This window comes from Dasypus novemcinctus, chromosome 1 (genome assembly GCF_030445035.2).
Source record: "Dasypus novemcinctus isolate mDasNov1 chromosome 1, mDasNov1.1.hap2, whole genome shotgun sequence".
Taxonomy (NCBI): domain Eukaryota; kingdom Metazoa; phylum Chordata; class Mammalia; order Cingulata; family Dasypodidae; genus Dasypus; species Dasypus novemcinctus.
In genome coordinates this window covers 115,632,954-115,659,241 of record NC_080673.1, presented here as the reverse complement: position 1 = coordinate 115,659,241, position 26,288 = coordinate 115,632,954, and the positions used below count along the sequence as shown (strand labels likewise).

General features: G+C 39.4%; 2 protein-coding genes across 5 annotated transcripts in view; one reads left to right on the top strand and one right to left on the bottom strand.

The window, feature by feature from the left end:
- PKD2 (polycystin 2, transient receptor potential cation channel) overlaps window positions 1-9,123 on the top strand; it is a 68,646-nt gene extending 59,523 nt beyond the window's left edge. Inside the window, exons 11-15 of the mRNA XM_004463922.4 lie at window positions 286-407; window positions 618-735; window positions 2,841-3,004; window positions 6,216-6,363; window positions 6,892-9,123. Of these exons, the coding sequence (XP_004463979.1) occupies window positions 286-407; window positions 618-735; window positions 2,841-3,004; window positions 6,216-6,363; window positions 6,892-7,128 (789 nt within the window). The 3' untranslated portion in view covers window positions 7,129-9,123. The remainder of the gene's footprint in view (window positions 1-285; window positions 408-617; window positions 736-2,840; window positions 3,005-6,215; window positions 6,364-6,891) is intronic.
- An 8,137-nt stretch (window positions 9,124-17,260) lies between these two features.
- The window catches only part of ABCG2 (ATP binding cassette subfamily G member 2 (JR blood group)), a 134,489-nt gene continuing 125,461 nt past the window's right edge, over window positions 17,261-26,288 (bottom strand). For all 4 annotated transcript variants that reach the window (XM_058295671.2, XM_058295678.1, XM_071215591.1 and 1 more), the window contains 5 exons: window positions 26,011-26,135; window positions 24,691-24,845; window positions 22,325-22,414; window positions 21,430-21,512; window positions 17,261-19,111 (listed from right to left, as the gene is read on the bottom strand). In XM_058295671.2, coding sequence (XP_058151654.1) covers window positions 18,964-19,111; window positions 21,430-21,512; window positions 22,325-22,414; window positions 24,691-24,845; window positions 26,011-26,135 — 601 coding nt within the window. In that variant the 3' untranslated portion in view covers window positions 17,261-18,963. The remainder of the gene's footprint in view (window positions 19,112-21,429; window positions 21,513-22,324; window positions 22,415-24,690; window positions 24,846-26,010; window positions 26,136-26,288) is intronic.

The window sequence follows — 26,288 nt, the reverse complement described above, 5'->3', positions numbered from 1 at the left end:
TTGTAGTGTGAACGTGAATACCCGTATAAGCAAAAGACTCTTAGGTCCTCTTGATTTATTGAAAGGCCCTGATTGTCTCCATCTGACTCTTCCACAAGAGTTTTATGGAAACCTCAGGATATGTTTACTCATTCATTCACTTATTCATTCATTCAGCACATACATGTTGAGTCACCAGCGTATGTCGGGCACTGTTCTAGTTCTATTTCTATTAATACTACTATAAATGGAATATAAAGCAAATGCAAATATGAATAAGCCAAACCAAGTCTTTCTTTTCAACAGGGCTACCATAAAGCCTTGATCAAACTAAAACTGAAAAAAAATACTGTAGATGACATTTCTGAAAGTCTGCGGCAAGGAGGAGGCAAGTTAAACTTTGATGAACTCCGACAAGATCTCAAAGGGTGAGAGTCCTACTTCCTGAGACCCTGAGAAGTTCCTGCTTCTAAAGATTACTACTTGATGATAAGGGTATTTCTGTCCCCACTGTTCACAGAGAGACACTTTTTTTTTTAAAGGCGGGTGTCTTCTTGGAGCATTTTGATGAGTTCGTGCTTGGGTTGGACCATGTACACAAATAAATTCATTTATTTTCTTTTTCTCAATAATTTCAGGAAGGGCCATACTGATGCAGAGATTGAAGCAATATTCACAAAATATGACCAAGATGGAGACCAAGAACTGACCGAACATGAGCATCAGCAGATGAGAGACGACTTGGAAAAAGAGAGGGTGGGTCCAGCTTAGGACAGCGTGATCCCATTCAGCACCCACCATGTTTCACACATACTAAGTGGTGGCTGTTGAGAGGCTTTCTCTCTCTCTCTCTCTCTCTCTCTTTTTTTCTCACACACACACAGCCCCTCCCCTTATATCACAGCTTCTCATAATCTAATGGAGAAGACAGACATATAGATAATTTCAGTATCGTGTACAAAGTGCTATGAAAACATAGTAGAACTGCAGAGTTTGATAGTAAAAGTATCCAGTTAATTTAGTAATTCCTTCTAATGAGCTTATGGATAAGTACCCTGCTTATTCCAAAAAGATATAATGCAATGTATAAAAATACAATAAGTGAGCATAAATAAAGCAAAACAAAAGTAAAAGTAAAAAGACTAGACTATAAATGAAGCTAAAAAGAGCACTCCATAAAAACACATGCTTATTAAGATTGGGCTACAAATTTTACGTATGCTTTCTAGTGATCAACTTGAAAAGAGAAACCTGATTGGTTACAAAGTTCACAAAGTCCATGAAAGTGGAAATAAAACAGGATTTACGGGAAGATATGAAATTATTCTGATTGGTTAGTTGCTCTTTAAAAAATTGACATTTATAGTAATATTTAAATGAACACTTAGTTGCCTTCCCTGTGAATACTTAAGAAGTTGTTAAAAGTAAATTGAGGGAAGTGGATTTGGCCCAACAGATAGGGCATCCGCCTACCACATGGGAGGTCCAAGGTTCAAACCCAGGGCCTCCTGACCCATGTGATGAGCTGGCCCCTGCACAGCACTGATGCACGTAAGGAGTGCCTCCCTTAGGGAGAGCTGCCCAGCGCGAAAAAAGTGCAGCCTGCTCAGGGTGGCGCCACACACGGAGAGCTGATGCAACGAAAAGAGACACAGATTCCCAGTGCTGCCCACAAGAATACAAGCGGCACAGAACACACAGCAAATGACACAGAGAGCAGACAACTGGGGGGGATGGGGGAAGGGGAGAGAGAGAGAGAAAGATAAATAATTAATTAAATATTTTAAAAAGTAAATTGAAATGGTCTTTTATAATCAGAAAAAAATAATTTAAAACTTAATAGTAACTTTCAAAATCAGTGGTTAAACAAAACAAACCTATGGTGATTGAGATATAGAGAATGGAGATGTCAGACACAAAAGCCACTTTTCTTCTGAGTACAGTCTAGAACAGAGCATTGTTAGTAGGCGACCAAGTGTGAACAAGAAGACAATGAATACATTCTTGACAAGGCTGTATTTAGTCAAAATTCTTATTATATCCTTCTTTATCCTTAACATATCCAAAATTCATGATTATATCCTTCCTATTTTGGAGCTTTTAAAATGTTAATATACATCGTAATATATTTCCATTTACTTTTTTCTTTTTTGTGTTTGCAATGTTATTTCTTGTATAAATAAAAAGTTAGCGGGAAGGGATATGGCTCAATAGGTAGAGCTTCCGCCTACCATGGAGGAGGTCCACGGTTCGATACCCAGGGCCTCCTGGCCTGTGTGGCAATCTGGCCTACGTGGAGTGCTGCCACACGCAAGGAGTGTCGCCCTGCACAAGGAGTGGCCCCACGCAAGAAGTGCAGCCCCTGCGCAGAAGAGCAGACCGCCAGGAGTGGTACTGCCCACACAAAGAGCTGACACAGCAAGATAACGCAACAACAACAAAAAAAAGAGACACAGAAAAGGGACAATACAAGATGCAGCAAACTAGGGAGCTGAGGTGGCGCAAGAGAAAGATCACCTCTCTCCCACTCCAGAAGGTCCCAGGATGGGTTCCCGGAGCCACCTGATGAGAATACAACAAACACAGAAGAACACACAGCAAATGGACACAGAGAGCAGACAATGAAGGGGGGGGTGGGGATAAGAAAAAAAAGTAAGCAACTCCTTCCTGGTTGTTAATTTTTTTTTTTTTGCAATTTTGCCGGTCTATGGAATGACTAAGCATGGAATCATAGATCTGGTGTTAACCACAAAGAAATCCAAGTAAATGGCACATGCCCATTTCCTACTTGCCCAAGCCCTCAGGGAAGCTTCTATAGGCCTCGGTATTCCTCTCCTCACTTGTGACCCTGTGTTCTTCAGGAGGACCTGGACTTGGATCACAGCTCTTTACCCCGTCCCATGAGCAGTCGAAGTTTCCCGCGAAGTCTGGATGACTCTGAGGAGGACGATGATGAAGACAGTGGACATAGCTCTAGAAGGAGAGGAAGCATCTCCAGTGGGGTTTCCTATGAAGAGTTTCAAGTGTAAGTGTAAATTAATTACATAATTTGGGTTGACAAGAGTCCAGATGAGACAAAGCAATTTCCCCCAGCTATCTCAGTTCACTCTTTTCCATTACTAATCATTGGTTCTTTTTCATAGCATTTATTCATTTTTTTTCTTTACAAAAATAATGTGTTCAATTTAGGAAAATTAGCAAACAATGAAAATCAAAGAAAACATTAAAATTCCCCATATTCCCACCAACTGAAATTATCCATTACTAACATTCGGGTGTTTATATCTCCATCTACATGTGTCTATCTCTTTGTTTATATGTTTTTGTAGCCTAACATACACTCTGTACTGGAGAAAGTTCCATATGCACTTGAGAAGGATGTGCATATGGTCTGTTGTTGTTGGATGGTATGTTCTATAGATGTTTGTTAGGTCTAGCTAGTTTATAATGTTCAAGTCTCCTGTTTCCTTGATGTTCATTTTCCAAGATGAGGTATTACAGTCTCCAGTTATTATTGCTGAATGTATATTTCTCTCTTCAATTCTGTCAGGCTTTGCTTCATGTATTTTCGGACTCCCTTGTTAGGTGCATATATTTTTATAACTTATTTCTTTATGATGGATTGACAATTCTGTCATTACAAAATGTACCTCTTTTTATTTAATAACATTTTTTGTTTTAGAATCTTTTTCATCTAATATTGGTATAGCCACTGCAGCTTTCTTATCATTGCTGTTTGCATGGTATCTTTCTATATCCTTTTATTGTTAACCGACTTATATTGTTGAATCTAAATTGTGTCTTCTGCAGACAGCATTTGTTGGATCTTGTTTATTTGTCCAATCTGGGAATCTTTTCATTGGATTGCTTAATCCAGTCTCATTTAATGTTATCATTGCCATGTAAGTTTTTGTTTTCTATGTATCTAATGTCCTTTTTGTTTTTCCATTCCTCCTTTACTGCCTTCTTTTGCATTAAGAGAAAAATTTCTAGTGTAATGTTTTAATTCATTTAGTAATTTTTCACCATATTTTTAGATATTTCCTTAATAGTTATTCTATGCTTTAAAATATACATATTAATTTATCAGAGTCTACTTCAGATTTTTTCTGACTTAATCCAGAAAGATACAGAAAAGGTCTATTCCCTTTTCCTAGATAATTCTATTCCCTCTTCCTCTATATGTGCTATGATTGTTATACATATTCGTCTATATATGTTACAAATCCAACAATACATTGTTATAATTATTAATTGATATAATTTATATGTCTTAAAGAATCCAAGAGGAGACAGAGTATATATCTATAGAGTGTTATAGTAATCTTATTTACCATTTCTGTTTCTTATCATTTGTTCCAATGGATTCAAATTACTATCTGCTGTCATTTCCTTACTCCAGTATAGCTTTACTCCCACTCACTCCCTTTGTGCTGTTATTATCTTTACAGTTCTTTATGTTATAGGCTCACCATTACAATTACATAAATATTGTTTATATGACTACTTTTTAAATCAATTAAGAGACTAAAGAAGGAGAAATATGTGTTTATGTTGTCTTTTATAATTACACAATTACCTTTACTCTTTATTTTTTGTTGTAGATTTGAATTATTGTCTGAGGTTGCTTGCTTTCATCCTGAAGAACTTCTTTTAGTATTTCTTTTAAAGCAGGTCACTAGTAGTTAATTCTTAATTAACTTGACCTTCATTTTTGAGAGACAATTTTAAGAATATGAGCCTTTATTGACAGTTATTTCCTTTCAGCATTTTGAATGTCATTCCATTGCTTTCTGGCCTCCATTGTTTCTGTTGAAAAGTCAACTATTAGTCTTACTGGAGTTCTTAGTACACGACAAGTCATTTTGTTCTTGATTTGCAAAATTTGCTCCAGATGTGGATCTCTTTGTGTTTAATCCTAGTTGGAGTTCTTTGAACTTCTTGAATATATAAAGTAATGGTATTATATCCAGCTCCTAGGTTCCACTATTTGCCAGCTCATTGCTCTGTTTTCAGTAATGCCCTGGAATATAAATTCCTCTGAAGTCTGATCCAATTAAACTAGACCCCCGTTACAGGGTTGGTGGTCAGTCTTTGTGGTTTGTTCTAACCCCAAGAAGTCTCTTCTTATCTATCTCTGACAAACTAGCTGGTCTACAGTTTAACTTGTTGATCTCATGGAGCTACTAGTCTCCTACTTATGGCTTTACTCCACAGTATGCATTGTTTGCAGGAACCCCAGTCCTCTTAGGTACTCTTATTTGGAATGGAATCTCTGCAAAATGGAACTGGGGAAAGGGGTGATAATAAATGCCAGTAGCCTGCCTTTTCTGAAGGTATGGTAGCCCTCAAGTAGGGGCTCAGGAGAGAGGGAGCTCTTTGTTCTATGTCACATTTGCTTGTAAAGGAGCTTCTGTCACACTGAACTGGGGGCAGGGGAGAGAGAGTGTGTTGCGGCTGAAATGCCACAGACTCTCACTCTTTTTGCTAAAATTTAGTCGATTTTTTTTAAGTAAGTGCTTCTTCATTTGCTGTATGCCCTTAAGATTTCTAGAGATTTCAAATGGCTAGAGTTTTAAAATAACTTTCACCAGTTTTAGTTATCTTGCTAGGAGAGGGCCCACAGAGCTCTTCATCCAACATTCCAAAAGTTCTCTCCATTTTATATCTTTTTAAAGTATTTACATTTATACAACGTTTTGTTTATTCAAAATAATAGAATCATTAAGTGAATATACTATTTTGTAATGACTTATTTACTTAATATTATGAACATAATTCTGCCTTTAAATATTCTGTCACAGTATCATTTCCCAGTGTCTCCTTATTGCCATCATATAGATGAACAGTGTTTATTTAACATAGCTATTTTCAGCAGTCCCTATTAATAAGCAGCACTCTAGTGAATATCCTTATAGCCCAAACTTACACATATACTTTATTTACTTAAGAAAATTTTCTAAAACTGGAATATGTGAGCAAGGGCATAAGCATACATTGTTAAGACTTCTGTTAGAATGTTCATTTGTAGAAAAGTTGTGCCAGGTCGCACTCCCACCAGCAGTGTGGGGGAGTGTCTCTCTAGAGTTTGACACTATTTGGAATGCATTTCAGATGGTCATATTGTTTAACAAAAAAAAAAAAAAAAGACTTTGCATTTCTATTTGAAAGACTGGTGGGGCTGAAAAGACACTGACACAGTGACACTTTGCCCTCTTAATTACTGTTTCCCACAGCCTGGTGAGGCGAGTAGACCGAATGGAGCACTCCATTGGCAGCATCGTGTCCAAGATCGATGCTGTGATAGTTAAGCTGGAGATCATGGAGCAGGCCAAACTGAAGAGAAGGGAGGTGCTGGGGAGGCTGCTGGATGGAGTGGCTGAGGTAAGTGATCCTGGGTTCACAGTGGCTGACCACCAAGCAGGGCATTTACTGTTAACAGCGTGTGGCTGGTAACACAGCTTTCAATTTGAGTAATCAAAGAAAAGTAAAAACAAACTATAGTCATTGGGAGAAATTTACTATGTTATTTCCATTTCCTCCCACTTTCAGATTATTTTTTTACTCTGAAACAGAAGTACTCTCTGGTTCTATAAAATACTGGGGTAGTCGTATTTTGTAACTTTTAGCCTGAGAGGTTTGTACTTCTCTAAAACTGCAGTTCAACTGCAGATCAAATGACCATCTGGAGGTATTTTCTTAATACTCCATACCTGATGATCTGCCTTAACTGGAGGGTAGAATTAAGGGGGAAAAATTACCTTAGTGATTGTGAGGACTGCCATTATGTGCCGTAAACTCCAACACTACTTACAAACATTCTTTGGTCCTCAGATTTCCTGAGACAATTTCTAATTATAAGTATCTGCATCACTAAGTTCCCAACATCCTGGTTTCTTTTTCCTTCATTAGGATGAAAGACTGGGTCGGGACAGTGAAATCCACAGGGAACAGATGGAGCGGCTGGTGCGGGAAGAGTTGGAACGCTGGGAATCTGATGATGCAGCTTCCCAAATAAGTCATGGTGTCGGCATGCCCGTGGGACTGAATGGTCATCCTCGCCCTCGCAGCTCCCGCCCTTCTTCCTCTCAGTCTGCAGAAAGCATAGAAGGCGGAGGTGGAAACGGGAGTTCCAATATCCATGTATAGTATGTGTGGTAGTATGTGTGTGCCCACTAGGTGAGAAGGCGAGAGTCCGGAACTGCCAAAACGAGTACACTATTTATATGCCCTACCGTCATATGATGCTGGTCCTTGTGACCGATTGTTTATTCTTCTGCACTTTAATTTATTTTACATAATCTTTGCCCATGGATCAAAGAAGTTTTTTTTTTCTTTTTCTCATATAAGAAATCTAGGTGTAAATATTGAGTATGGAAGGAAAAAAATCCTTTTAAAGTGTATTGAGTTGTATGCCCAGTTGCTACCATGACTGACTCTTCTCAGTTGACAATGAAGTAGCCTTTTAAAGCTAAAAGACAACTGTCAAAAGGCTTCTGAGTTTTACTTCCAATCATGAAAATCAGTATTGTCATTTTTGCCCAGGGTGTGCAGAGAAAGTAGGGGCATTCCTTTCCACTCAGGCTTAGCTCCTGGGCTTAATACGGAGTAGCTTTTCTTTAAGAAAGGAGCCTTTTATAACATCTACCATCCTGGGGTAAAGCTTTCTAAAAGATGAGCTGGAAAAGAACTCCAAACCATAGAATGGGTATGCAGTCATTATACTAGAATTTGTATGAATGGTTAACATAAATGTTATATTCTATACTTTCGTGTTATTTTATCCTATCTAATGCCTGAGGGACTAACCATATCACTTAATTTTTACATTATTTTGGCTTCATTTGAAATGACCTAAGACCAAAGATTAGCAATGGGTTAAAATGGCATCTCTGTTTGTAACACAAGAAATTGGAAGGAGCCCTAAGTTGTCACTGAGTTTGAATTTTCAAATAGTTTAGTATAAATAAAAATTTATCCATATATTATCTTTCCCATGTGGTTGAACTCAATGGCAACTGAATTTTAAAGTTACAATTAATCTCGTGAGACCAACTTCCTAAACTTTTTAGTATGCACTGAAAGCTTGAACTCAACAAACATCTACAGACATTTTTAAGGAAGTTTTGAAATTCACTTCAAAGTATTACAAAACTAAAGTTTTGGTTTTATAACTTTTTAATACAGAACTCAAGTATTCTTGATCCTACATTTTAGAGCTAGACTTTATCACCTAAATAGAGCTGAATTTAAGGAAAAGGAGGTTTTGGTATTAAAAATTCATCCACCATCAGAAAATATCTGCCATAGTCTGAGTTTGTAGCCATTTTTGTTGTTGTTTGGAAAGGGTCTCACCAGTCTTATGGGGAAAATGTACATATTTTCCTAATTCAAAAATAGAAAAACTTACCTTTCAAAAGCATTTGGTAAGGTGACCCCTTGAATGCTGATGGCACAAGCAAGAGAATGCAGTGCTGGTGAATAATGCTCACTTGGAGAACTGATAGAAGAGAGACCTACTTTTTTTATTGCTGTTTCAAATTCACAAGTTGTTTTAATTGGTACAACTTGTCGGTTGACTGTACAGTGAAAACGTAAGCAAACAGCTCTTTTCTAGGCTGGCTTCCAGGGAAACTCTTTGGGTTTATTTAACAGTTATTCCCTACAGCTTCATCTACATCCTCACTGTCTTTTGATTATGCTACCCCAAGTTCTTTATTACTAGGTACTAAAGTTTGCATTGCAGGGATATTGAGTGTATGTATTTATGTATGTGTACCATGTCGTTACATGTAACAAACTTCAATTTGAAGTGCATCCATTATGTGGTATCCATGTGTGTCGACCATGTGCCATATATCAATATGGTCACTAAAAAGTCTTTTTATACTTATGATTATACTGTTTTTCATTTCCCAGGTAAAATTTTGCAAAACTCTTGTCTTTACCAATAAGTTACACGTTCTTTTTTACTTCTTTAGTTATGGAGAATTCCCTCTTCATCCCTTCCCTGTCATTTTCTTCTCTGTACTGGTATTATTAAGAAGAAAATACATATGCAAGTCTTTCTCAATGATCAAGAATTTCATTAATGTGTAATACTGAGCACTTTACTTCCTAATAAAGACTTGATATAATAACAGATGTAAGAGTTGTCTATTTCCTAAATTTGGCAATTTGCCTTTATCATGAGACTAATAGTAAAGACGTAGACTTTGAAAAAAACATCTTCTTTTTATGTGTCCAAAAACAATAGGCTTGACATGTTACTCTTCTCTGTTTAATACTCCAAACACACAGTTAAGGTAATCAGTCAGCCTTTAAATATGGTGTCTTATTTTTCAGTGCTCTTAGGAGCAGACCCTGGCAGGGGTGAGTCGGGAGAAGGCTGTACCTGGGGCTTGCCTCTGTGGACTATGAACGTGTTCATGTGGTCATAGGGTATTATCTTGGTGGAGCCCGCACATTAACCAACAAAACATTAAATTACCATCCTGGGGAGTCCTGTTTTGTTCTCAAGTAGAGTGAAAAGGCTCTCTAGAGTACATAGGCAGTGCCTAATAAAAGAAAACAGACCGATATGCCAAGTCTTCACTATTAATGCTTATATTTATGAATCTTATTCCTGTAAAATTGAAACTTAGCCTAATATTAACCATCGCCTAAGAGTTTGTTGGCCTTACCCAGGTCAGCTAACAGGGAGGCGAATCAAGAGTGCCTACAACTGTAACAGAGGAATTGCATCCATCAGCTATGTGGAATCTAAGCCCCTCTTGATCTAGAGGTGGAGAGGACATCACCATCCCAGGGTCCGTAGGATGGAGGAATAAAATACGGACTAGAGTGGACTTACTAATATTCTACTATAAAACTATTGTGATGAGTAATAGAAGAAATGTTAGCATTGGGGTGGAGAAAGTGGCCACAGTAGTTGCTGAGGGCAGGGAGAGGGAAGTAGAGATGTGATGTGGGGGCATTTTTGGGATTTGAGTTGTCCTTAATGATATTGCAGGGTCAGATGCTGGACTGTATAGATCCTGCCATAACCCACTAAATGTACTGGGGGAGAGTGCGAACTACAGGGTAAACTATTATCTATGTAATGCAGCAGTGCCCCAAAATGTGATCACCGAGTGCGATGAGTGTGCTGCAATGATGAGGGAGGTTGTTGGTGTGGGAGGAGTGGGGTGGGGGCGGTGGGGGGTATACGGGAACCTCTTATATTTTTTAGTGTACCATTTTTTTTGTGATGTATAGATCTTCAGAAAAATACAATTTATAAAAATGATGCGGGGGGGAAGGGAGTGGGTTATATGGGAACCTCTTATGTTTTTTGTTTTTTATGTTTTTTAATGTAAAATTCCTTGTGATCTATTAACTTTAATTTTTAAAAAAACAATTCAGGAAAGCTAAATTTCAAGATCTCACAATGTTCACTTATGCTGTACTATAAATCAAGTTAATTAAAAAAAAACAAAACAGTGCAATGTAAAACTCTTAAGAATAAAACAAAAGAGAAGTTAGCTGAAGGAAACAGAAAAAAATAGATGCTTTTAGGCATCAAGTGCATCAGTGAATTAGAATCATTGTTAAGATATAGAGTAAGGGAAGCAGACTTGGCCCAGTGCTTAGGGAGTCCATCTACCACATGGGAGGTCTGCAGTTCAAACCCTGGGCCTCCTTGACCCGTGTGGAGCTGACCCATGCGCAGTGCTGATGTGCGCAAGGAATGCTCTGCCACGCAAGGGTGCCCCCGCGTAGGGGAGCCCCACGCACAAGGAGTGCGCCCCATAAGGAGAGCTGCCCAGCGTGAAAGAAAATTCATCCTGCCCAGGAATGGTGCCGCACACACGGAGAGCTGACACACAAGATGATGCAACAAAATGAAACACAGATTCCCGTGCCTCTGACAACAACAGAAGCAGACAAAGAAGAACACGCAGCAAATAGACACAGAGAACAGACACCTGGGGTGGGGGGCGGGGGGAGAGAAATAAATAAATCTTAAAAAAAAATTTATAGAGTAATAAAATATCCTATTCCTATTAAATTAATTAGTCAAATAAAGTATCTTTACCTTCCGGGGGTGGGGGGGAATGACAAGCAGATGCCACCTCCTGCCACAACAAGGTAGATGCTACCACCTGCCATAGTGAGCAGAGGCCACAGGCCGGGGGGAGTGGATATGGCTCAGGCTGTCGGGCACTCACCCCATGTGGGAGGTGCCAGGTTCAGTTCCCCGTGGCTCCTGGAGAAAGCAAGCAAACATTGAGCTGACAGATGAGCAAGCCATGGGTGCTGAAGGGCGGGGGGCTGTAAATAGAAAAAATATAAAGTAAAAAAAAAAGTTGAAGTGAAGAAGGTGGAGGAAGAAGGGAGGAGGAGGAGACCCTGAGACAAGGAGTCCAGTGTAAATGGCTAGTTTGGCAGGTGTAGGCAACACAGTGGAGTGCGCAAGTAAGACAGGGAAGGGAAGGCAGTCAGTAAAGCATCTGTTGTCAAGCCAGCCAGCTACTGCGGAGGGACACTGGAGCCAAATTCCTGTTGGGATTTACACTTGTCCCACCCGAGGAGGCTGGTGTTTGGTTAGAAGGCTATGGAAAGAAGCAGTTCTCCAGCAGTTCTGATGAACAGAACAGTCTGTCTTAGCTTCTGAACAGGCCCACAGGCAAAGAAATGTGATCATGGCAGTAATTAAAAAAAAAAAACCCCGGAGGCACAGTGGCAATGGGTTGAAATAAAGTTCGGAAGGGAAACAACTGTCAACCAAGAATTTTATATCCAATGAGCTGTTCCTTCGAAAATGAGGGAGAGACTAAGACATTCTCAGATAAACTACAGCTGAGGGAGTTCATCACCACTAGACCTGCCCTACAAGCAATGCTAAAGGGATCTCTTCAGACTGAAACAAAAGGACACCAGACAGTGGTTCAAAGTAGCATGAAGAAATAAAGACCTGGGTAATAATAATAATAATAAAAAAGAAGTTACTGAAGTGTTAAGGCCCAAGCATATGGGCAAGACGGCCACAGTATCTATTACCTATAGCCATGGTTCAACTCCATGGGATTGCATTCCTTTAGAATATGAGGCAAATAGCACTCCCTCGAGTTGTTCCACATGGTAACTCTCTTTGTATTCCTAGGACAGGGAAGCCTTTAAGGCAAAGCGCTGGGCTGATATTCCAGTCTTCACTCTACACTTAACACCTATGTGACCATGACAAGTCATCTGGTGTATGTGTCCAGTTTGTCTGACGCCTCCATTTCGTCATTTGTAAAACATAGAAATGAATACTTACCTTTTCTCCCTCACAGCATTCTCTCGACAAAAAAAAAAAAAAAGAGAATTTATGAAAGATGAAATTTCCCTTACAAATCGAAGGAGGTGGCATGTCTAGCATAGTGACTTGATCCAAGAAAGATCTGTTGAATCTATGAAAAAGGGAAGGAATTCTTAACAATTTCAAATTTGAAAAGTAAAGCAAGGGGATGGATGTAACCAGATGATCATTAAAAAAGGACTTAACATCCTCTTCTGTAACTCAGTGAGCATATATACTTCAAGCAGGGAACATACTGCTTATACAGTTTTTTCACTTCATATTATGTCACAAACATGCCATAAAGCCCTGATTCTTTTAATGGCCAGAGAGGCCCATCATATGAATTAACCAAAACATATGAACCCCTCCTCTGGTTAACATTTAGGTAGCTTGAGTTTTTCAATATTATCTATAATGCTATGACTAACACACTTTTGCATAAATGTTTTCATATATCTGGTTATTTCTTTATGATAACTTTCTGGAAATGTAATAGTTACATTAACAGGGATGCACACTTGTTGATGCAAATTGTCAAATGATCCTCCAGAATAATTATACCAATTTACCCAATGACACTACTGACCTCTAAAAAAGAAAACCTTTAAAAAAGCCTCATTTTTGTTAATTTCCTGGGTAAAAATGGCATCAATTTTTCAATTCCTTCAGGTTTTGAGTTTATTCTTACATACCATGTATACTTTTTCTCTTATGAAATCCTGATTCTTGTACTGATCAAAGGAAATATTTTAAAAGATGCAATAAAAATGAATAGTGACTGCTTATCACAAAACATAAGTAATAAGAAGGCAAAGGCATCTAATAGAAATGGAGGTATTACAGACTTGAGCAGTACTGTACCCAGAGGAATGGAAGAATTAAATATACAGCACCTGACCCTATGAACCTGCCAAACGGAGAGAACCTTGGGAAATACTTGGTCACTGAAGGAAATGGATCATGTAAGAACCATCTTGAAAATATAAACTGTGTTCTATTTGCAATAGTTAAAATCTCTCAAGTAGCATGGAAAACAAAATAGCTTTGAGAAATGAACTATCCATTAACACTGGAGAAACACTGATAGATCTGATTCTTATCTACAGGTCAGGCTTCTGAAAAGGAAGGTGCTTCCACAAAATCAAAGTACCCATGAGCTTCAACTCCAAAGAGATATTAAATGGTCATAGCGTTAACGCTCTTAAAGGAGTTTTTACCTTCATCAGTCTCTTTATGTATCAAGCAAATCTGAGAATATCATCGAATTGAGTTCCAATGTGTATTAATTGAAGATGCAGAAAGTTGTGGCTAGTTTATTCTATTTATAAATCTCTGAATTTGGACGTTGAACTTAGATTTAATCTATAGGTCTCATTCTCTTTCTTGTTTTACACACTATGCAAAGACGTATTTCTTTTGAAGTATATACCTCTAATAAATTAATCCAATGATTGTACAGTATTCTCTAGTGTGCAACCACCACAGATTATTTTTTGCTTTCTTATGGTGAATGGCTGCCTCCAATTTCTCAACTTCAAAATCTTTGTGCCAAATTTCCTTGTTGACTTTTCATGAGTTTCTTGGGGATATATACCAGGAGTGGGATTGCTAAGTCCAGGTATACAAATATGCATGCGTGTGTGTTTTATTTATCCTCTTCCAACTGTCTGATTGCTCTTGCACAACAATTTTTACTGTTATAACTTTGAATTATGCCCTTTCTAGAATGTAGGGCAATGCCTCTCCTCTTTGATCTTTATTTGTGAAACTGATTAAGGTGTTTTTGTGAAACTTTGTTTTCCCAAATAAATGATATGACAAGTTTGAAGGGTTCCATTCCTTTCAAAAGAAAAAGGAAAAAATGCCCTGTGAAATTTAGTTGGAATTGCATCGAATTTATTGATTAGTTTGGGTAGAACTGACATCTTTATCAGAAACAACCCTCCATTTATTCAGATCTTTCTTTACGTCCTTTAAATAGATTTTCCTAAAATTTCTTAAGGATCTCATACATTCTTTTTTTTTTTTTTTAAAGATTTATTTATTTATTTAATTTCCCCCCCTCCCCTGGTTGTCTGTTCTTGGTGTCTATTTGCTGCGTCTTGTTTCTTTGTCCGCTTCTGTTGTCGTCAGCAGCATGGGAAGTGTGGGCGGCGCCATTCCTCCGCAGGCTGCACTTTCTTTCGGCGCTGGGCGGCTTTCCTCACGGGCGCACTCCTTGCGCGTGGGGCTCCCCCACGCGGGGGCACCCTTGCGTGGCAGGTCACTCCTTGCGCGCATCAGCACTGCGCATGGGCCAGCTCCACACGGGTCAAGGAGGCCCGGGGTTTGAACCGCGGACCGCCCATGTGGTAGACGGACGCCCTAACCACTGGGCCAAAGTCCGTTTCCCCATACATTCTTTATTACAAGTGGTTTTATAACTATTGTTTTATTACTACTATAAATCATGGTTTAACTGTTAATATAAACAGACTGTCTTCCATTATATACCAAGAGTGGGATTGCTGAGTGCCAGGTATACAAATATTTAATTTTACCCAGTATGGTCAAGCTGCCCTCTGGACTGCCTGGAGCAGTCTATAAATCTACCAGCAGGCCTGAAGTTTCCAGTTTTATCCATACCAACATTGGTATCATTCGGCATTCTAATCTTTATTAATGTAATGCTTTTAAAATGAGATCATATTTTGTTATGTTTCTCTGATTATTAAGTTCATCATCCCCTTACATAGCTGTAAGCCATTTGTGTTTCCCTTTTTGAAAACTGCCTATTTAAACCTTTAAAAACTTACACTTTGATTTAGTGGGAAACTAGTGTGTTTTGTTCACTGCCCATTTTTCCACTGGCTCCAAGTCATTCTTTGTTGATCTGCAAAAGTTCCTTGTACAGTTTAGATATTAATCTCTTATCAGTTTCAGACCTTGTAAATACCCCTCATCCATCTGACAACTTTGTCAATGTGTCCTTAGTTTATACATAATAAAATCCATAAATTATTTGTCATGTTTGTGTTTTGGGAGTCTTTAGACACCTTCTTAAGATCACAGAACTTTTATTTATTGGCTTTATAGTTTTATCTTTCACATTTAATACACCTGAAGAGTAACTTTGTGTGAGGTATGTGGGTATTTTCTCCCCTATAATGTCAATCCCATCTATTAAATTATTTTTCGTTACTCATTCCTGGTGTCCCCGATATATTTAAGGTTCATATATATGCATGCGTGTGTTTTATTTATCCTCTTCCAACTGTCTGATTGCTCTTGCACAATTTTTGTTATAACTTTGAATTATGCCCTTTATAGAAGGTAGAGTAATGCCTCTCCTCTTTGATCTTTATTTGTGAAACTGACTAAGCTGTTTTTGTGAAGCTTTGTTTTCCCAAATAAATGATATAAGTTTGAGGGGTTCCTTTCCTTTTAAAAGAAAAAGGAAAAAATGCCCTGTGAAATTTAGTTGGGATTGCATCAAATTTATTGATTACTTTGGGTAAAACTGACATCTTTATCAGAAACAACCCTCCATTTATTCAGATCTTCCTTGATGTCCCTTAATAGATTTTCTTAAAATGTCTTAAGGATCTCATACATTCTTTTTTTTTGTTTTCTCTTCCCTTCCCCACCGGTTGTCTGTTCTGTGTCTATTTTGCTGCGTCTTCTCTTGTCCGCTTCTGCTGTTGTCAGCAGCATGGAAAGCTGTGGTTTTTTTTGTTGTGTCAGCTCTCCGTGTGTGCGGCACCATTCCTGGGCAGGCTGCACTTTCTTTCCCGCTGGGCGGCTCTCCTTACATGGCGCACTTCTTGCGCGTGGGGCTCCCCTACGCAGGGACACCCCTTCATGGCAGGGCACTCCTTGTGCACATCAGCACTGTGCGTGGGCCAGCTCCACACTGGGTAAGGAGGCCGGGGATTTGAACCGCAGACCTCCCATGTGGTAGACGGATGCCCTAACCACTGGGCCAAGTCCACCGCCTCATACATTCTTTATTACAAGTGGTTTTATAACTACTGTTTTATCACTACTATAAATCATGATTTGTTACTATGAACAGACTGTCTTCCATTATATTTTGTCTTTGTTTATTGCTGACACAAAGGAAAGCTACTAATGTTTTGTAAATTGATGTTACATTCAGGCCAACTTAATAGATTACATTTTGGTTCTCTGGGCTTTCTATGGAGAAAGCGCACCTCATCTATTAATAAGGACAATACTGTGTTGGAGAGTAGTAGTGACAGTGGACATCCTTGCTTCTGATCTTAATGGGAAGGTGATTTAGTGTGCTTCCCCTGAAAGGAGAGTCAAAACAAGGACCTGAGTTCAGGTAATTTATTTAGGAGGTGATATTAGGAAACAGGAGTAAGAGAGACAGCAAGGAAGGAAAAGGCAGTATCAGGTGATATGGAAGTTTCCTCTGTAGGCAACAGGGACTCAGTTCCACCTCTGGGAATCCTACGGAGAGAAATCACGGCATATGGAGACATCCAGTTACTCCCATGACTTCTCTGCTCCATTACACAGCAGTAACCCTGGCTTCTCATGATTATCAGGGAGGGCCAACCCTACCAATATCACTCCTTCCCGAGCCTGCTGTCCTACTAGTAACTAACGGCAGTCATGACTTCAGATTCAGCGAAACTCTTCCTGTATTCCCAGGTGGAAGCTCCTCACCTCCACAGGGACCCAGGACCCAAAGCTGCCAGGACCGGAGGCACACATTTCCTAAGTGAGCCAATGGTGTTAAGAGTCAATATCATCTGTAGCCTGAACCTGTGTGTTCTAGCTCCGGGAGCCAGCACCATTGGATTAATGTAAAGGTCTGCAAATTTTCCACAAAGGGCTGGAGAGTCAAGATTTCAGACTTTGTGGACCATAACAATCTCTGTCGCAACAACTTTGCCACTACTGCACAAAAGCAGTCAGAGACAATACATAAACAAATGGGAGACACTGTGTGCCAACAAAATTTTATTTATAAAAAATAGGCATTGGGTTGGATTCGGGCCCTAAGCCATTGTCTATGATTTGCTTCAACTCATAGAATGCATACTGGAGGGCAGTGCTCTGGCTCCTGCCCTGCGTGTCATCCATGAACTGGCACCTTGAAGAGCATTTAATAGGTCATTCAACAATTCTGTCAAGCTTGCTGCTTCTAGCGATGATATCTGGTTAAGACTGGTGGATCTCGTGATTGTTACGTTCACTGTAGTACCTGCTTCCAAGACAATGGTATTTATAAAGCCATATCTGTAAATCAGCCATTGCATGAGCCCTCAGAGTGGCACAGCAAAAGCAACACCAAATCCAGTAAGTGTCAGTTCTGGCAAGGACAAATTGCCAGAGTAGAAGGAGTTCCGTGCTATTCACTTGCCAAGTGGCTGGCTGATCTCCCTGAAGCGAAGCACCATATCAAGAGCTCAGCCTCAGCCTCTGCTGCTGATGGGCCTTGGTGAGAAAGCACAAGCCATTAGACCCATGAATAGCCTCCATCCCTGCTACCTTGACTAGTCTGTTCTAGGGCCCACTGAGCTGGGTGGCTGAGAACAAAACCTGGCCAGCATCCCCAAACAAGTTATTTCATACAGCCAGCTAGCTATTCAGCACAGCAACAAGCTCTACACATCTCTGGTGGGCACTGATGTAGCACTAAGAGCTGTGCTTTAGAGACTTTCATAGTCACTTTTCCCCAGTTCTCCTTCTCTCTGATCTCACAGTCCTGCTCTTTTGAACCACTGAATCAACTGGCCAGACCATTCACCACTGCCCAGCAGTCCATGTTAACTCAGGCCACTTCTCCCCCCATAAAAGGGGGCCACTATGGGTGCTACCCAAAGCTCTGCCTACAGCAGGAACATCTCCTTACCATCCTGCTTTAGTGGCTATAATAGGGATCCATAATATGGTAGCAGTCTACTCTTGGCTCACATCAATATGTTGCTCAACCCACGCATAAATCAGTCCTGAGCTCATCTTCCTCTGTCAGAAAGTGACTTTCCAGAGCTAGAAAGTCTCAGAAATAGCATAAGAACCATCACCAGACTCCTGCCCTGTACTCTGTCTACAATCCAAAACCCTCAGCCAAGGGTTCCAAGATTACAATTCCACTAGACAAGTATCAGCAAGTTCTGTTACCTTAATAAGGTCATCAAAGATTTTTTTCTGTCATAATAATGGTTCTTTACCCTATTAATAACACTTTTTCCCCAATATATTTTAGATTTCACACTTCCAATAGAGTATTAACACATTTATTATTTCCTAATGATGGCAGATCATAGATTCATATAATAGGAAAGCTAGAGAGCTACACCCACCTCTTCATTTTAAAGAAGAGGAAAGAAACCGATGCCAGAGATAAAAGTGACTTGTCAAGAGTTTCTAGAATTCAGATGTCCTTTTCTAAGTCAATAAATTACACGAGATTTGTTCTCCTGATTTTCGTCTGACCAGATGAACAAATATGCAATGCATATTTGGTGTCTTTCATGCATAATCCAGTTCACTGTGATTTCTATGAATGCTTCTGTTGAAAATAATTTGTTGTTCAACAACAGTATGAAGGCAACCGAACAAAGGATAACAATGAAAACTTCAACAAATACTTGAAATCAAGGTGCTCATTAAGGTAGATACATCATAGTAAATTAAAGGGAGATTTATGAATATTTTTTAAGAAATAACAATTTTAGGTAGGCAATTGTGAGGAAAATAACAATCATGCATGCTAAGGCCACATGATTCCTCCACAGACCCCAAGTTGACAGTTCGATGCCCTGGTTTATCAAAAATTCTTCGCCCGTACATCTGAAATTCAACAGAAAAAAGAAATATGAGTTTTCTTAGGGCATCTGTCAAATTTTACTCATGATATTTAATGGTCCTTAAAGACGCCTATAGGTTAACCAAGTCTTCATAATTATCCCTTCATAGATAAGCACTAACAGTCATTGAATACAACTTTGCTAGCTACTAGGCTGAGTAACTTGCATGTAACAGTTAATCTCTAAAACAGTCCCATGGGAACAGATATGATTATATACATTTAAAAGATGAAGGAGCTAAGGTTTAAGGAACTTGTCCAAGTTTACAAAGCCACACTTTAAATCAAGTTTCTGCTCTCCCCAGATTCATTTGTTTCCACACCTATAAAGCTGCTCTATTTAAAGGGAAGAAATACTTATCACCTAATTTCCCAGATACTCCCAAAGGAGAAAACCTCAGCTTTAACAGATGGCATCTATGGCCCTTGCTGAGATAATCAAAGTTCTTTATAGAAGGCATGGCCCAGAAAAAGCCATACAAAAGAACTCTAAGACTAGAAAGAGAAGTGAGCTAGTGTCTCCTACCAGATTTGCCCCTCTCTCAACTTCTGACAGCAAAGAGCATCACAGACACTCAGCTACAAGCCATTAAGGGCAGTGCAATTAAAAGTTTGTCTTAAGTGACAGCTGAAGTAGAGCAGGGATGAAGTTGACCTGACAAAGGTTAAAAAAATATCTGGGGGAAGCGGATGTGGCTCAACTGATAGAGTATCCGCCTACCATATGGAGGGTCCAGGGTTCGATCCCCATGGCCCCCACACAGTGCTGCCATGAGCAAGGGGTGCCGTGCCATGCAGGGGCGCCCCTGCGTAGGGGTGCCCCACACACAAGGAAGGCGCCCCGCAAGGAGAGCCGCCCTGCGTGAAAAAAGCGCAGCCTGCCCAGGAGTGGAGCTGCACACACGGAGCGCTGATGCAGCAAGGTGACACAACAAAAAAGAGACGCAGTTTCCCTGTGCTGCCTGATAATGCAAGTGGACACAGAAGAACACACAGCGAATGGACGGAGAGAGCAGACAACAGGGAGGAAGGGGAGAGAAATAAAATAAATCTTAAAAAAAAAAAAAAATCTGGCACTAAAAATAAACAGGAACAGCCATGATTATTGCCCGGTACCATTTCTGTGGGACTCTTGAAATATAATTATTCTAAAAACAGCCACAGCCTCTTTTCACTGAAAGAGTGGCTTCTTCATGTTAGGAGGATGAAGCCTAATTACCACCGAGCCTAGTGTCTCCACTGCTTTTCCCACTATTCCTGTCCCCTTCATTCTAACCAGTTGGTTGGCAGTGACTATGTGTCACAAACACACATCCAAAAAAGAGGAAGCAGGTATGGAGACATTATGCATAAAAAAATATTTTCCTCCTGTTTACTGAAATATTGAAAGTCAATTTAAAAAACAAAAAAGCTGTGCAGAATTTGATTTCAGGATGTCTTCCAAATGCACATGAGGCTGAGGCAAGTGCCAAGATCTTGGCAGAAAAGTGTTCACTCCCTTTATACTATTGCTACCCTTCTAGCTTTTACAGCTGCTCAGGGGTGGGACTCACGTAAGCCCTTGCTACAATGGCAAACGGCTCTTATTTCAAACCCCAATGTTCCGACAAATAAAAACTCAACCCCACACTCAAACAGGAAAAGGATTTTTTTAAAGGCTCAAAATGAAAACAAAAAGCAACATGTAAGAAACATTTTTCCAATCTGTAGGAGATTTGGAAGCTAAGGGTATCAAGAATGAAAGAAAGAGAAAAAGGAGAGAGAGAGCTGGGATCAGGAGTCTGCGAGTAGAGACTCATCAGACAACTTTATTGTTTACAAGCGAATCTCTATATACCCCAGTCTACGTGACAACAAGCAGCAACATGTCTAAGGAACTCAAAAAAATCTTATCTCATTGTAGAAAGTCTAAGTATTCTATTTACTACAAAAGGTATGCGCTCATCATTTCTTTCAGCCTTAAACAGTTTCATCCCGTTTGCCAGGAACTCTTAATTACTACATTCCTTAGGTTGCAAGCATAGCCATGGAGACAGCACGCCTCTGTCTCTCCTCGTGAGGCCACTGTGCCTCAGTTTCCAACACCAACCTAAATGCAATTTTGATTTTGGTAAAATATCTAGTTTTCATACAGCCCTTTCATACGCATTAATGTAAAGCAACTCCTGTTATGGATAAGAAAGCTTAGGCTCGGAGAAGTCCAATGCCACTGGAAAGACTCAGATCAACTCGAAGCACCATGTCCTTTCCACATCACACTACAACAGTAAGCAAATCAATATGACAGTTAGTGCAAACTTACATTGCAAAGTCACAAGTATTGTTTGATGTTGCATTGAAACCTGGGCAGAAGTTCAGTCCCAAAAATTCATTATATTGCAAAGCCTGTAACAAGATGGGGTAGGGGTGGGGTGGAATATTGTTTTAAATTTCCAGACAATTATCACAATCATAACCTTTTAGTTTAATCTCTACAGCGATTTCTAAAAATATACTATGTTTCACAAAGCGTTTGGCCAAGAGGAAGACCCTGGCTATATTACCCCCCAGCTCTTTCCAAACTTGGTAACTCCATAAACACTATAATTAAAACAATAGTGGTGCCCAGTGAGTATTGGTAACTTATGATAATAATCTTTTGTACTGTTTTTCTCGGTTTTCATCAAAACCAGTTGTAATTCTTGGAAGTGAGAAACTCAGTTATATACTGTTTATATACTTACAGTATATTAAATATAATATATAATAATAGAATACAGAATCATTTTCTTCGGCATTGATTAGCTTCCTAAAGCCAATAGTGGCTATGAGTATTACATGGTCAGGTTGCTTTTCTTCCAAATTCCCTTTCAGAATAAAATCACATATTCTAGTCCCCCATCCTCTCCTGCATTACCTTATTGAACTGAAATGCAAAAATCTCTCTTTCGGCAATTAGCCAGTCTTTCTCCTTTGCTACTAGTTATCTCCCCACCCTTCACCTCCTTCAAACAACAACTAGGAGGGTTTATATTCCAGGTGACTACAAAGGTGATCCTCGGCATTGTGCTAACCATGACAAGTAGGAAATCCTCATTCCTACCTTCTCAAAGGAAATTCCTGGATGGGAGCCTTTCACAGTTCGTGGCCAGGGAATTGAGATGTTTAGGTTTTATTTTGGTTGCTCCAGTGACGAAAAGAGGAATGGAATCACTTACCGAATAGCCATATCGAGGAATGCTCAAGTACTGAAGCCATGAGAGCCAAGAGGGAACGGTTCTGAGATTTACCAACAGTCCTGAAAACACCTAAGAAAAGCAAATGAGCAGAATCAGAACTGATCCAGGGACTTAAGGAAGCGCTGGCATAGCAGTCAGTACTCTAAAGAAGGTCCTCTTCAAGTCCTCTACTAACACGTAAACATTTCTGCTAAGGCTAACTCTTCCTTGAATTGCTTTCCACTTATTCCAAACACTTATCATATTCTCCTTTTTGTATGCACATCTTTCCACAGTTGAGGCTATTTATAGTTTTAAAGGAATGAAAACAGTCACCTACAATGGATATACCATATATTTGTATAGTCCGTTAAACTGGAAGAGCCTTCCTTGTCAAGGCTATGTTCTCAACTTTCTCTGAAACTGCACACAATGGAAGTGCTGACTATGCTAATGGAGCAACCACGCTACCCTCCCACCAATAAACACGGCAATCTAAGAACATGTCCCCAACGCTTCCCAAGCATCTCATGCCTCTCTCTTTTCCTACGTGGCAGTAACATTTATTTACGTGGACTGCATTCCATATCCGCATGACTTTAGGAATAATTTGGGATTCAGAAGGTAGGCCCAGAACCAGTACAGAGCAACCTAAGGTCCATAAAGTAGGGAGGTTCAGCACACAACATGGTCAACAGCTGCATTTAAAGGTCCAAAAAGCAGTATTGCAATGGAGACCCGAGAAAGATCGCTCCAGCCGGAGACCAACAAGATAAGGCTAAGAGGTTTCATAAAACTTCTAAATGAAACTAGGCATACTGGAATATGGATCACAATGACAGTGCTGAGGGTGTGACTACAAATATTTAGATTTGGCCTTACCAAGTGCTTAGAATATAACTATAGCACCTCTGTTTTATGACTAGTTTTTAAACTTCTACTTACAAACTTTTAAATAATAACAAATCAAAACATATATATAAAACATTTTTTATGTATTAAGGCACATTTTATTTATTGGATGACATTTACAGAAACAGTAAATAAATTTTTACCACTTTCTCAATAATGTTTAAATTGATAGTTTTAAAACTCAGAGGGCATGAATTAAACTTTAGCAAGAGATTTTTGCTAATTATGTATTTTTCAAAAACATCTACTCCAACCACTACTCCAACAGAAATGGCATGTAGATTAAGTAAATAGGAAAAGCATTTCTGTTTTCTTGATATAATAGTTGGAATGTATGGTAACAGGTTCCCTTCACCTGTGATTCATCTATATGAGTGCAAAATTTAAACATGTAGGATTGGGACAAGGTAAACATTAAAAGAAAAATAAAGAAAAAAAATTAACAAAATATATTGATAGAGGAGAATATCATGGACCCAAAAGGCGATGTCCTAGTATTGTGTGGACTATGGAATTCTTCAGTATTTTCACAACACTCCTTTCTCAAAACACAGGAGGCGGTACCACCCATGCCACATACTGTTGTATTTTTTATGGACCTTAGATTTCCTTATAGAGCAGCAGATCCAACCAAACTATGTCTGCTGCTGGTAAACAAGCCATCAATTCTCAATCATCAGCATGAAAGTCAGGCAATTAACCTGTCATTTATATAAGGGAATCTGCCAATCTAAATTTTTCTGGTTTTTAAAGTTCCAGTATATCAAGGTTTCACTACGTGTCACCTAGAAGCACCTTTTTTTTCTTAAAGATTTATTTTATATATTTATTACACCCTTCCCTTCCCACCCCCCACCCCCAGTTGTTTGCACTTGCTATCTTTTCGTCTTCTCTTTAGGAGGTACCGGGAACTGAACCTAGGACCTCCCATGAGGAAGAGAGGCGCTCAGTCACTTGAGCCACCTCAGCTCTCTGGTTTGTTGTGACTCTCATTGTCTTTCCTCCTTGTGTCTGTTTGTTGCATCATCTTGTTGCATCACCTAACCACACCTGCCCGCTGCACCAGCTCACCTTCTCCAGGATGCCCCGGTAACCAAACCCAGGACCTCCCAAGTCATAGGCAGGAGCTCAATCACTTGAGCCACATCTCCAGGATGCCCCAGTAACCAAACCCAGGACCTCCCAAGTCATAGGCAGGAGCTCAATCACTTGAGCCACTGGAACACAGCATCTTTTAAAAGCTAATTAGTAACAATATTGTAACTATATTAAAATACTAGCAAAAAGGTAGAAAAAAGGCAAGGAGGAAAGCTGGTACATTCTCTGGCATATTTCAATAGCTGGCCTTAAAGCAAGCAAGTTCAATGGACAGAATCCTCAAAACAGGTTTACATGGCAGATGAATTTGGGGGAGGGAAGAAGGGGAAAAAATTACTTCTCCAGTTCCTACTCACCATCATGAACACGAAAGAGATAGTCGTGAGAAGTGTTGCTATGGATACCACACTCTGACCTACTGCTATGGCCAGCCCCATGGAACTGGCTGTATAAGCCACCATCATAAGGGAAAACATCATGATGAAGAAGGCCTCCACTGTCGGCTTCAGTCCTTAGTAAGAGGGAAAGACGAGGTTAATCCAACTAGGTCACCGAGTATTTGGGATTGTTATTGTATAAACATCATGATAATATTTTTAAAAAGCAATATCAGAAAGAAAATAAAATCTTCCACTATCGATGATCAACTACAGTTTTCTTTTTTGTACGTATTTCAGAAGCACTTTTCCATGTACACATATGCCCTTTAACAATTTCTGAGTGCCTGTGATAAAGAGGTACAGGCAAAATGTGATCATCTCTCCTCACAGAAAACTTCCCAATAGCATATTCATTCTAAGCAGCCAGCAGCACACTACTCATCGTTTGCTCTAAGTGCTCTAGCAAAGAGGCTGGGAAGATCAGGATCATGGGACCCTGCAGTGGTTTTAACTGGGCTTTTAACCCAGGTCTCTCTAGACAAATTACAGGGGACTGTGGGATTGAGTACTGAGTTAAATTATGCTTCATAAAACTACTTTATAAACTGTCCTCGACTGAAACTATGGGTCCCGCAATCTGATTTTGGAAGTACGAGAACACCAATCAGCAGAAGAGGAATCTAGATTCTATGCCTAATTCTTTATGGCACACCTCTCATTTGTTAAGAGCTTAGACTAAATCCTGGAAGGCGCTTTCAAAAGTTTTTATTTCTGATAAATACATATTTTAGGTAAATAGATGGAAATTTTTATGCAATGAACCTGAGGTGAAGCCTGAGTGCAATGCCCAAATGACTTTGTCCACATCTATCAAACAAGTCAATATTCCTTTTAAACCAATAAGTCCCCATCTTTCTCTCCTTACAGGATACATACATAAATAGACAGGGATAGGAAATAACTATGCTAGGTCCTCCAGCATAATCTCAAGGACCTTTATGAAATCCTTCCTCCCCCACCCACATCCCCCCCCAAATTCTTCCGTGTTAGTTCATGACACATAGCATCTTTCAGTCAAATACAGTTCCATAGCCAGTTTTTTGAAGTTAGGTCAAGAAAAGTCTTGACATGAATGTCCACAGTGAACAGATACTAAGAGAGTGCATAATAGGTAGATGCTTCCATCTCATGACTTGGTCTTTAATTTTGAGAGAAACAGAGACATGATTGCAAAAATAAACTGACTTCATCTAATATCCAAGACTAAAGACACATCCTTTTTGTCTTGTTACTTACCTAACATGAAGTATATTATACAAGTGAATATAATACTTGGTAACATCCTCATGGATAGTAAATCGCATATCAGTTTTCCAAAGAAATAAGACGATACTCTGTAGTATCCACTGATGTATTCATGTCTAAAGAATGAAACATGTATCATAAATCCTCCAGCAGTTTGAAAAGGCAAGGAAGTAATTTTTCAAGTGTTAAAGCACGCACCAGAAGATTAGATTGCTCACTGTATGTTCTTCTGCTGCCTCCAGCAGTCTTTGAGCACCGGCTACCCACAT